This window comes from Lutjanus erythropterus, chromosome 9 (genome assembly GCF_056507025.1).
Source record: "Lutjanus erythropterus isolate fLutEry1 chromosome 9, fLutEry1.hap2, whole genome shotgun sequence".
NCBI classification, from domain to species: Eukaryota; Metazoa; Chordata; class Actinopteri; order Lutjaniformes; family Lutjanidae; genus Lutjanus; species Lutjanus erythropterus.
Window position 1 is genome coordinate 42802060 of NC_139325.1, and position 12998 is coordinate 42815057.

At 40.3% G+C, this 12998-nt stretch overlaps 2 protein-coding genes across 2 annotated transcripts; both read left to right on the forward strand.

Annotated features, from left to right (window-relative positions):
- LOC146322250 (interleukin-21 receptor-like) lies at positions 1-7569 on the forward strand. The gene is made up of 8 exons (XM_084725802.1): positions 1-85; positions 2298-2421; positions 2550-2713; positions 3513-3661; positions 4829-4997; positions 5886-5985; positions 6095-6179; positions 6828-7569. The coding sequence occupies exons 1-8, from the start codon at positions 16-18 to the stop codon at positions 7383-7385; spliced, it is 1419 nt and encodes a 472-aa protein (XP_084581928.1). The 5' UTR covers positions 1-15; the 3' UTR covers positions 7386-7569.
- A 2664-nt stretch (positions 7570-10233) lies between these two features.
- Positions 10234-11358, forward strand: LOC146322251 (uncharacterized). Its single transcript, XM_084727693.1, has 2 exons — positions 10234-10556; positions 10709-11358. The coding sequence occupies exons 1-2, from the start codon at positions 10235-10237 to the stop codon at positions 11356-11358; spliced, it is 972 nt and encodes a 323-aa protein (XP_084583819.1). The 5' UTR covers position 10234.
- The last annotated feature ends 1640 nt before the right edge of the window (positions 11359-12998 follow it).

The window sequence follows — 12998 nt, forward strand, 5'->3', positions numbered from 1 at the left end:
GGTACTCATGAAGACATGAAGTGTCCGCAGCTCGTGTTTGTGTGTTGGTGCTCCTGCATCCTTACAGTGACCGGCTTCATCCACGGTACGGCTCCCTCATCCACACACAGATGTTTCCTTCTGAACTTATTCTCTGGAAAAGGTTCGAATGAGGCGGCTAGAAGTCTCTCTCATCCTGTCGCCTGCGTTCACGTGATTAAATTCTTGACTTTGTATGAGCCATCGTGCACAGATAACTTTACTGTCAAACAGCCTACTCATCAGTCATTAAACCACAATAGGAGGTTCACGGGAAATTACACAAATGAGAACTCGTAATTTATATCATTTAATTATTATTATCTCATCTGCCATCTGTAATCACCTTCAACATTTGAGTAATATTTTGATTACTCCAGTAGTGGAAAGTACCCAAGTTCATTTACTCAAGGGATATAATTAAGTATAATTGTGAGGTTCTTTGCTTGAGTATTTCCATTTTATGATTTTACATATTAAATATTATACATTATTTAAGATGAAACCGGAGCTTCAGCATGTGGATGAAGCCACTTGTCAGATTTCAGATGTCTGTGAGTTATTAGTGGTTTTTATTTGAAATAATTGGTCAAAGCCCAAAGAGGTTAAATTATCCAATGATTATTGAATATAAATATAAATATACATATAAATTTGTGTAGTACAACTTTGTTTTTCTTCTGTCCTAACTAGGGCTGTGATGGTTTGTATTTATTTATGGCTGAACTCCTGCAGGATGGGGATTTACCACATCTGCCCAAATAATTGTTTTGTTGGATCATAGAGAGGTGGAGTCCCTCCTCCTCTGGTGCGTCCCATCAGACCGAACTCTGGAAAAAATGAACGGTAGTTAACTCAGAGAGACAATAATTTAATAAGAACAAGTAATAATAGAAGTAATAAGAAGTTTTTCGATTTAAAAGATTTCTTTACAAGTAAAAAAAGTTGCAGTTTGTCGTAACTTAGTTTTGTGTAAAACCGATCAGTGAACTACATCTCTTATCTCGCACAATTTATGTCATCGTCCCTTGTGACGTTATCATACCTGACGTGTTTTTTCTTAATCCAGCGACTCCTTTTCCTTTTATCAACCAGGAAGTGAAAGAACGAGCGAGACCTGTTGCTCATGTGACTTCCTGGTACGAAAACACACAGGTATCGTAGCCTCAGCAGGCTAACGTTAGCTTTTAGAGGAAGATTCTTATGTTTGCAACAGTTTTACGACAAACTACGACTAATGTCTCCAGTAGGATTAGCTTTAAAATTGACAGACATCATATGTGTAATTCACGGCACAACTCAAACGCCATTAAAAAAAGTCTCTTGCCATGGACTACTTTTTTTTTAAGTAAGGTCTCGTGGTGGTCCACCGGAGGGGGCGGGACTTCACCTCTCAATTGAAGGTTACTGTTATAAGCATAGAATAGCTCCTTTAAAGAGTAGGGCAGTGTGCAACGTGTGCGACGCATACATGAGGGCAAGAGAGCGAGCAACAGACCGAGGAGGACGGTGCTGCTAACGGAGCACAGGAAAAGGTTAGCAGTAAGTTGTTAATCTGGCAGTAAATATACAGTACAGGTTAAAGTGTGTCCATTAGTAAACGCTACAGCTTCTTGAGGCCAAGAAAACTCTCGCCTGTTATTTCCCAATTGCTGTAAACCTGAAGGGGGTTTGCCTCTGAGTAAGATGAGCGGGAAAGGCTAACGTTAAGCTAATGCTAATGCTCAGATTGTACCTGTAGGCTCCGGTGCAGTGTGGTGGTGTCTCTTTGTGCAGTTTCGTAATCCAGCCTTGAACTGCAGTGTCTTTTTTTCCATATTGATACATCCAGCACTGAATGTCTTCTGTAGTTTTTTATCAGTTTTTCCATGTTGCTCGCCGTTCACTGGCAATCCCATGATGCCTTGGGTTGAATCCGTTGACCAGTCGGAGGCAGTGTGTGCGACATGTCGTGTGTGACAGCACTGATCGTGATGACACTGACCTCTACAAAATAAAATTTGCAGTGATGACGGCAACAAGCTCAACCCGTGAAAGGCATTGTCACATGATCGCAGTATTTCAGTTATTGTCACAGTCTATCTTTGGACTCTGCTGAGGGGCCCGAGCCCTCGGTTGGGAACCTCTGGATTTTATGTTGTTCAAACTAGCTCCGCCTCGACCACCTACAATATTAAAATGCTACTTAGGCATTGATGAATGAGTATTTATGTGTTTGTTTGCTTGTTTGTTGTTTTCAAAACATGCATGACAATGATCCTCTCTCCACACTTTTATAGTCGATGGATATTCATGTCTCAGTGACTATAAGGACACAATTACTTGTGTTTTGAACATCAGTGGAAATCCTGCAGAACAGTCCAACTACAGCCTGAAATTCACTGAAAGTCATTCATCTCTTAGGTAATTGCACTTCTTGCAGAATTACATGAATGAATAAAAATGTTGAATGTATTTACTTATAACTTATTAATGTTTGAGTTTGTGTCAGATGCATATTAATGTTCTGTTATTGTTTTTTGAAACTTTAGGAACGTGTTTTCCTGTCCACTTCTGCTGGTGAATCACAGTTACAGCTGTGTCTGTAAAGTCAAGGACGATGACTGTTTAGGAAGTTATGATGCATATGACATTGAACTCTGCCATGAATCTGACTGCCTCCCTCTAACAGAGAACTTTGAACCAGTAAACCACGGTATGTGCAGAGATGTGTATTCATTTCTCTGAGTGTTTTTACTTTTACTCCCTACATTTTCACACAAATGTCTATACTTTCTACTTCTTACATTTTCAAAACAAGCGTATTACTACTCTGCAAGACAGAAATGATGTAAAAAGACACAACAAGACGGAAATGACATAAAAGACAAAACGATAAAAATGACGTGAAAGGTATAACAAGATGAAAACAATAATGTAACAATACATAACGAGATGAACACAAAATAAAAGTCATAACAAGATGAAAATAATGTAACAAGATGTAACGAGACAAAAACAATGTAAAAGACATAACAAGATGAAACAGACAGAAAAGGAAGCCTGACATGGACAAAAGTATCTGTACAGCCACTTGAGTAAAAATGGTGTGTGTCTCCTCTGGGTACGTGTGAACTGAAGGTGGGATAACGACGCTGTAGAAAGATAGCTGCGAGCTTCAGACTGACCTCATGAGAATGAGACTTTACAGTCAGTTATCTCTCTCCAGAATCACTTAGCCAAACTTTAATTATCATTTATACTAATTGTTTGTGTCTAAGTGACTTTTGTGTGTTTGTTTCTTTGCATGCATGTATTCACATACTGTTTGTTTGCATGAAACTGCACACAAAAAAACACTGCAGTACAGCAGATTTATTATTCAGGATAAACACCAAACAACAAACATTTGCTAATGTCTTTGCAAAATGTACAGTATGTGTATGAATTTTGTGTATATATATGTGTACATATGTATGAATGTATATATGAATTTGATAAATGTTTGTCATCAGTTCAGCTGACGCCTCCATATGAACTTGAGGTCCAACCAGCACTGGACACTGTCAACATCACCTGGACAAGTGGATATGAAGACACGTACCTCAGAAGTATCCTTGAATACGCGCTCTTATTTCAAGCATCTCAAAGCAAAGAGAACAAAGTAAGATCCGCTGCTACAAATAACCATACATGATAACAATTTATTTGAAGAGGTGTGCATAAGACTGTCATTACCCTGTCATAACCATGCCATGACACCTGTCATTAGCATGAAGGAGTCTTAATGAATGTTTATGACTGCTGTCATTAAATGTCATTCGGCTAATTATGTCATTGTTCATGCAGACGTCACATTGTTTGGGATGTCTTTGTGATGACAACCTGACATTGACAGACTTAAAGGATATGACATTAATAGTCATATGTGGCTGGTTTTGACACCGGTCATCGTGAGGCTCCCGGCACCTGGGTCGGCTAATTCTCCACAGCAAACTCCACAGCTAGCCATGCTAACTAGCTAACACCAGCTACAACTGACAGCAGACAGTGGTTAGTGGTTAGTTCCCTGTTACAGTGAAAACCCGTTCACAAGGAAAACAGTAAAGTAATACATCATCAAAATAAGAGAGAAAGAAGGAGGAAGAGGACAGATGACATACAAGTGAGACATTTCTCACACTTACATACATACAGAAAACCCCACAGTGCTTCCACTCTATTGTCTTCATATTGACAGATTGTTGTCTTAATTAATGTCAAGTTGTCATAACAAAGACGGTTCAAACAATGTCAACCTTGTTTTAAAAATGACATAATTGACCAAATGACACTTGAAGGGACTGTTCACCCCCAACTCTAAAATACACAGTTTTTGTTTTGCAGAGTTATGGAGGGACTGGGTCATGATTTCTGGAAAGAGACATTTTTCAAATGTGTTTTTTGCTGCACTGAGGACCGCATGGCTCAGGCCAAAATCAAAAATACATATTTTTCTCCTGGCCTGTAGTGCTATTTATCCATCTATACTTTTCCACCATGGTTGTCTGCATAACTCAAATAAGACTTCCTGGATTTTGTCTTTGCTACACGGTTTTGGATAGAGATTTCTGACTTCTCTTCAATATAATGGAACTAGGAGATGCTAGTCATGCATTTAATAACAACTCCTTCATATTCATGACAGGTGTCATGACATAATTATGACAGTGTAATGACAGCTGTATGCACATCCCTTCAAATCAAATGTTACCCCACACTTCAACAATATGTTTTTCTGTAATAACACACAAAAATAATAATTTATTTGATTGTCTTGACCTCTCCTCAGACTCTTAGTCCTAATTTCCCTGAGAAGTATCTGTCAGTCCCAAGATCACAATTCAAACGAGGTGCAACATATTGTTTTAAAGTGAGATCTAAACCTAATCATGATGATTATGTTGCAATTTGGAGCGAATGGAGTCAAACAAAATGCTGGAACAATGAAGCTGCAGAAGGTAACGTGACATTTTTCTTCAGTACAAAGGTTTCATAGTATCAATGATGCTAATAACTGTACTGATATACAGGTGTTTTAAAGGGACAGTCTGGATTATTTGGAGTTTGGTTGTATGAGATACTTATTGATAGTCAGTGTATTACCTATAATAGAAGGCGGTTAGTACACCAACAGTTTGGGGAAGCAGCGAGGAGTACAAGAGTGAACTGGGTCAACAGCAAAAGCCGTTTAAGCTCATTAAAAGGTTCACCCAAAAAAGTTTAATTTAGCGGCTTTACTTTTCCCTTAGACAGCCTTTATATAAGCCGATATGTAAGGCAAATATCGCTCCCTGCAGACCAGCCGAACTCCAACTGACAACTACCGCTGCCTGTTGTTTGTTTGTTTTATTGTGTGGCTTTAGTGCTTTAAAAAGATAGTTCAGGCTCACGGGGGTCACACAATAATACAGACAAACTAAAAAACTGAGGCAGCTGTAGACCAGCAACTGCTGTGTTCTGCGAGATAAAATGACCGATTTTGCCTGTGGAGTTTGGTTAGTTTGGAGAAAGCAATATCTGGCCTGTTTAATAGCGGTTTCACATCGCAAAAGGCTGTCTGACAGCAAAGTAAAGGGGTGAAGGGGTGCTTCTGCAAACTGGGGGTGTGCCTTTCCCTTTAAATATTCTTGCCGCCCTTGAGTTATGTGTCTCTGTATCAAGAGGAAGCTTTGTATATTGTATGAATGAGTCACAGTCTCAATGACCTCAAGTAAACCATTTCCCTTTTTTAATCTTTGCTTTCATAGATTAGTACAGATAATTCATAGACATCAGACACCTAATAGATTTAGTCATCTCTGTCATATGACTCACTAATTCCGTATTATTTCGTGAAACTTCCTTAGAACAACAAGATAATATGTTAGTCATTTTGACCAAATCTCTGGGCCCTGTGTTTGTTGCTGTCGGAGTCCTGCTGTATGTTTACCGCAGTCCTGCTGCAAGGTAATTCATCTGTACTTTTCTTTGATGCACTCTGCTCTGAATATTGGTTGTAAGTCTAAAAAGTAAGACGTGATTCGATCAATGTGATCTTTCATGATTTGCACGACAGAATGAAGATAAAAACCTTGTCCCACATACCGTCGCCCGCCCCTTTCTTCCAGCCGCTTTTTCAACAACACGAAGGCAATATCAAGGTGAGGCGCTAATACAATGTCCTCTTGTCCTTTTGCTGTCTTACTTTAGGAAACCAGTTCTCAAGAATGTTTTCATTTTCATTTTGACAAGTTTCATTTCAGCTCTACGATACAGTGGAAGTGGCCAACACACACACAACATGATGCAAATTATAGAGTACACTTAAACTGATGTTGATCTTTTTTAAAGTGCCTTTTTTAAGTGGTTAAAATACCTTCTGTTGCTGACCGTGTCCACAGCAGCACATTGCTTAGCTTTCTATAGCAATACTCCTGTCTGCTTCTATAAACTGGGGACGTGACAGCCGCCACCTCCCGTTCTGACTGTGGATCAGTACCTCAAACAACTCACTTAAAAAATCTAAGCCCACCTTTTAAATAAAAACTTTACTCTGCTGGTAGCATTGGATGAAAACGGGGATCATTCAGATTTATCCCCCAGCCTCCATGAACATGTACCAAATTTCATGGAAATCCATTCAAACATTGCTGAGATACTTTTGTCGAGACCAGAGTAGCGGACCGACCAACTGACCACCAACACCAACATCCAGCAACATTTCAAAATGGCTAAAAATATCAGTGCAGTGAAAATTAGTCATGCAACTTTGTCACATCAAATGTATGTCAATTCTTGTGAATTTGCAGGAATGGTTTTCACCTCAAGGCAAATATGTGCTCACATACAAATCTGAGGAGATCTTGACAACCGATGCTGTGATTGTGGTGTCGAAACCCCTTCCAAAGGACCCAGAGGACAACCAGGACGCCCACAACCCGTCAGTAACACACATGCCATTCATTCAGTGTCAGACCTCCTATGTTGGTTTACCTGGGATACATGAGCCCCCCCCACCTTTAACTATGGTCTGTCCAGGGGACATGTCATACACTCAGCTTCCTTGCTCTATCTGGGGGGTTGGATTTGGAGGGGTTGGATTTAAAGAGGTTGAAGTTGCCTCCTCCCCGCCTAAAGATTTCTTGAACATCAGCCACGGTGACTCTGGCTGCAGCTGTGAGGACCTGAGCCAAAGCCCAGAGTGCAGTTTACCAAGCAGTCCTGTTGATGAGAGTCCACCACCACCGTGTAACTGTACTGATTACTGCATTCTCAACAAAACAGCAGAAGGTTTCGCTCCTGTTTTAGTGTCCAAAGGTGGCAGTGTAAACGTTCCACCTGCTTCCCTGCAGGAAGCTAAGAGCTAAAAAAAAAAAAAGAAAAACAAACGATTGAAATTCACATTTCACCATATTTACACAGCAGCCATTTTCCTCTGATGTCACACTCAGGGTGGGAAATGTTGCACTTCTGTGTTCAAGGTTGCGAGTCATGTTTTGTACAGAATCTGACAAAATGTTATCATCTCACCCTTTCCTGATTGATCAACAACTGACAGGGACACTAAGCCATATTCAGCTAAAATAACGTATTTGATAACCCATTAGCTCCCATTAGACAACAGCTAGGGTTAGCATTCAACCACTTCGCAGCTAACATTACCATCTTGGACACATTTATTTAAGCCTGGAAGTAAAATGTAATGTAATGTAATCAAGTTCAAGTTTTGTTTGCTTACACTACAAGTGTGATTACATCCAGTGTGTTTCACTTCCAGGCTTTGTGTTAAATGAATGTGTCCAAGATGAACGCCGATATTTCAGAATTAACTCATGCCTTTCCTATCATATCATGTAACACTATTGCATTTGATCCTTTGTCAAACAAATTAAACTAAACAAAAACTATTAAAAGGTAATATTTGCTATGAAGTGGTTGAATGCTAACGTTAGCTGTTGTCTCACAGTAGCTAATTATCAAATACGTTATTTTAGCTTGAAATATGGCCTGACGTCTATCCAGATTTTCACTATCCATTGTTTTTTTGGTTGCTAAATCAGGAAACGATGAGATGATGACAGTTTGTCAGATTCTCTACGTTTGTTCAACCTCAAACACAGCAGTGCAACATTGGATCTCCCCACGCTGAGCGTGACGTCGGAGAAAAATGTCCGCTGTGTGATAATGGCGAATAGCATATTGCATTGCAGGAATGCTCATAATCCCACTTGATGCTTGCATGCTCACATACTCACTTGCTTTTGCACTTCTTGTTTAGCCAGTGCAGGTTTCCTGTGGTTTCCTGCCTTAAATTCCCTACAATGTATATTAACCATTTGCATGTACCTCATTCTTTGTATGAAGAAAATCACAGGACAGTACAGCTTCTACTGTGGCTCACTTGCACACTTGGCTCATTTGCCATGCTGACTGTAGAATGTGACGTGTGAATGTGCATCAGCTGTCTATGAAATATTGTTTTTTTATGCATAGTGTGACATTTTTTTTATTTCTCTGTTTGTACTTTATCTTCACCTTTTAATGAAGAATTTAAAGAAAGAATTAAAGGGGCATTATGCAATCTCTGACTTCAGAATTACAACAAACTCAAATGAGTAGCTTTGTAATTATTTTGTTGACTTCAGAGAGATGTTTTCAGATATTTGGTGGAGCATCGTCCGTCTCTGAATTGTGGAATTGTTGCTATTGATCTGTGCAGTGAAGCCTACAGACGTGTCTCGTGGGTGAGGCCAGCTGGCATTGCTCCTAAAATGCACAGAATGGGTCACATACTCAGAATGTACAGAGGTGATCAATAAAGAATAAACTCAATATGAATGTCTGTCTAGTCATTTCTCTGTTAATGATAGCTAGTAAAGTAGTGAAAGTAGTGTTTCTTGAGTCATAGCTATTGTCACTGCACTACTGAAAAGGAAGTGGATATATTCTGTGTTTGCATGTATCACAGTCATTTTATGCTGTAGGTCAATAATCTATCAGATGTTTCATGTTTGTTCTCAAGGCTCGGTGTGTTGAAATGATCCTAAAAAGCTCACACAGAGTTTATCAAATACAACACGTTACTGAAGATTAAACTGGTGCTTCCTAAACTTTTTGGCTTGTGACCCCTTACATAAAAACTGTGTGTATAAAAAAGAGACACCGGTAAAGGTAGTAGTGCTGATTCAATTTCTTTAGTCAAGTAAAAGTGAAAATGTACAGGCTCTGAAACGTATTCAAAGTTTAAAAGTTATCCTCTGAAATACATTTGTGCTGGTTGTTTCTGTGCAAAGTGATCTCATGTTTTCTCTGCAGTCTAGTCAATTGCTCATCTGTCTCATCGTGTTGCATCTTTTACTTTAATTTTGTCTTGTTATGTATTGTTATATCGTTTTCGTCTTCAGTTGTTATTTATGTTAATTTCTGACGTAAAGCTGAAGATACAAGTAGGGGGTATTCATTTCCTCTTCTTCATTATTATTATTATTATTATAATTATTATTATTATTAGTAGTAGTAGTAGTAGTAGTAGTAGTAGTAGTAATCTGAAACCTGCAGTTAGTTATCCAAGTTAAAATGGTGGGGAACCACTAATTTAAAGGATCCAACCAACCTCTTCCATCATTGCTAATAAACTGGCAGTTGAGATCAGTGTCTTTTAAAATATGAATTGTTTTTATTTTTACTTATTTTTCTATTTGCATGTTTTCTTTTTTTATTTAGCACACTTTTTATTATTATTATTATTATTATTATTATTATTATCAGTATTTATTTATGTTATATTTATGTGTGTGTGTGTGTGTGTGTGTGTGTGTGTGTGTGTGTGTGTGTGTGTGTGCGTGTGTGTGTGTGTGTGGCTCTGCTAATTATCACCTTTGCTTGTTCTAATCTCAGTCTAAACCACCCTGCCTCACCAGAACCTGCAGTTCCGCATCAGTCCACTAATTGGCGGTGGTGCACTTTTTTTTTTTTATCCTTCAAAGCACAGCGACACATATAAACACAGTAGAAGAAGAGTATAGCAACAGTGTACCGTCTTTCAGTAGCTTCGGTCATGTTTTATTTATTTATTATCTCTGTGTGTTTTCTTGACCTGAACTTGGAGTCGGACGACATGTTTGTGCACATTTAGACTCTAAACTGCGGATAATTTCTCCAGAATATTTCCGTGCCGCTGTTGTTTACGTCACCGTGTCGGTTCAGTGAAGCAAAGATGAGCGCTGACAGTAACAGTCACAAGTTGTTTGCGTCGTCCTTAAGTTTGCACAACGAGGACGAGGCTCTGGCGGTAGAAGACGCCATCAGGGCGGCTGTGAACACGGTGATGACCGTGATGAGCAGCGCCTGTAACCGCAGGGTGGCGGAGTACCAGGGGATGGTGGCCGACAGGGACAGACGGATCCGGAGACTGGAGCTGCTGCGGGTGGGACAGAGCAGGAGGCACCGTGAGGATGAACTGGTGTCTCATGGGAGGGAAATAAACTGTGACGAAGCCGCCAACAGATCCAGTCACCACATGAAAAATGAAACTTGTGGTAAGTGCAGCAGCATCAGTCGATATTTAATAAATGCGTGCAATAAGTCGAGCTATGAAAGGTGATATCTCGTCTGCAGAGCGACAGTACACGCCTGGATGTGGTCAGGAAGTTCACCCACTCATCTTTCTGTTCATTTATCTGTTCATCAGCTGTAGGTGCGGAAACACCCACACAAATTTCCCCCGAGTGTTATGACAGGCTCGAGGTTTTCCCCCACCAACATATCCAGACTGAGCAGCCCGGAGGAGCGTCCGCAGGCCGGCCCTCTGGATGCATCACCTCCCTGGTTAAAGAGGAACCGTCGGACTACGAGACGTTCATTAAATGGGAAGTCTGTGACACTGGGAGTTCCCCAGACCAGCGGGACAGACCAGACCAGCAGGACGGGACAGACCAGCAGGACGGGACAGACCAGCAGGACAGACCAGACCAGCAGGACAGACCAGAGCAGGACAGACCAGACCAGCGGGACAGACCAGACCTGCAGGACAGACCAGACCAGCGGGACAGACCAGACCAGCAGGACAGACCAGACCAGCGGGACAGACCAGACCAGCGGGACAGATCAGACCAGCGGGACAGACCAGACCAGCGGGACAGACCAGACCAGCGGGACAGATCAGACCAGCGGGACAGACCAGACCAGCGGGACAGACCAGACCTGCGGGACAGACCAGACCAGCGGGACAGACCAGACCAGCGGGACAGACCAGACCTGCAGGACAGACCAGACCAGCAGGACAGACCAGACTGTCAGCACAACAAAAGCCCTGCAAAACAAAGTAAGCTGAGTGACTAACGTCAAGCAAGCAAGTCTGTTTATTCAGTGTGCTTCACACAGATGAAAAAGTAACATCAATATAATAAATACAATTAAAAGAAGATGCAAAATACATGAAATAATACACCCCCAATTCCAAAAAAGTTTGTTGTAAATAAAATGCAGAATGCAATGATTTGCAAATCTGTTTTTACCTCTGTTCACTTAAAATCAGGACAAATACATTATGTTTAATGTTCGAAATGTTTAAAACTTTACTGTTTTGTCGATATACACATCTGCAACATGTTCCAAAAAAGTTGGACAGGCTGAAGAAAAAATGTTAAACTTGTGCAATTCTGAAACCACATTATGCAGGTAAACAGGTGAGATGATAACAGGGGACTGTATCATGATTGGGTACAAGGGCTGCATCCTCAAAAGGCTCAGTCATCCACACACTGAAGGGGTGAGGTTCACCACTTTGATAAAAACTGTGTGTTTAAGTTTCAACACATTAGCAGGGATTTCATTCACCATCATCCATAAAATCATGAACATCGTGTCACCCAGGCTTAAGAGGAAAAGGACCATCCAGATTGTTACAAGCACTAACTTCAGTAGCCTGGCATTGTGGGTAACCGTCACATCTGTGAAGGCCCCATTAATGCTGAAAGGTACACACAGGTTTTGGAGCAACATATGCTGCCATCCAGACGACATGTTTTTCAGAGACGCCTCTTACTTATTTCAGCATCACAATGCCAGGACACATTCTGCACGTGTTACAACACAGTGACCTCTGCAGCTGTGCAAGAGCGAGAACCTGACGATACCACAAGCATCACACCTGTAGCATTTACAGGTTTAAACACAACATGAACCACCACAACACATCTTCACACACACAAAATATCACAATATAGTGTTTTGAGAATTGATACAGTATCACAACACATAATGATATTTTCAACATTTTCTTATACCCCACTGTCTCTGTGGCTCAGGTGCTAAACCAGAGTCCAGACCCCTCCCACTGAAAACATGTGGCAGTTTATGAAGCAAAACACACCACAGTGGAGACCAGAGACCGCTGAGCAACTGAAGTCATATATTAAGAAAGAACTAGAAAGAATTCCACTTTGAAAGCTTCTACAGAAAGTGTCCTCAGTCCTCAAACACTTACTGAATGTTGTGAAAAGAAAAGATGAAGAATCACAGTGTATGATGGATTTCTTCTGGCCCAACTTATTTGGAACGTGTTGCAGGCATTAAATTCAGAATGAGTGTATATTTACAAAAAAATAATAATAATAATGCAAATCATTGCATTTTTCTTTTTTTACATTTTACACATTGAGCCAACTTCATTGGAATCGGGGTTCTAATTACAGGGGAGTCATCTTGAGAGAAGTACTATAAAATAAAAAGTACAGTCAGTAGAATAAAAACGTAATGGCGTGATTGTAAACCAAAAACCTACCCACTGAGCGTAGACTAGAGTTCTGCTTCAGGGTTTAATGTGTATTAAGTGCAACTTTTAGATGTCAGTCATAGAAAGTTTTTACACTGGATGTAAAGTTGCTACTTTATCTAAAGATCTTATTCCAAACACAAACAGCATAACAGCTAAATGCTGCTTTTGTGTAGTTTGGAGTCTGGGATGTACTAACAGACCT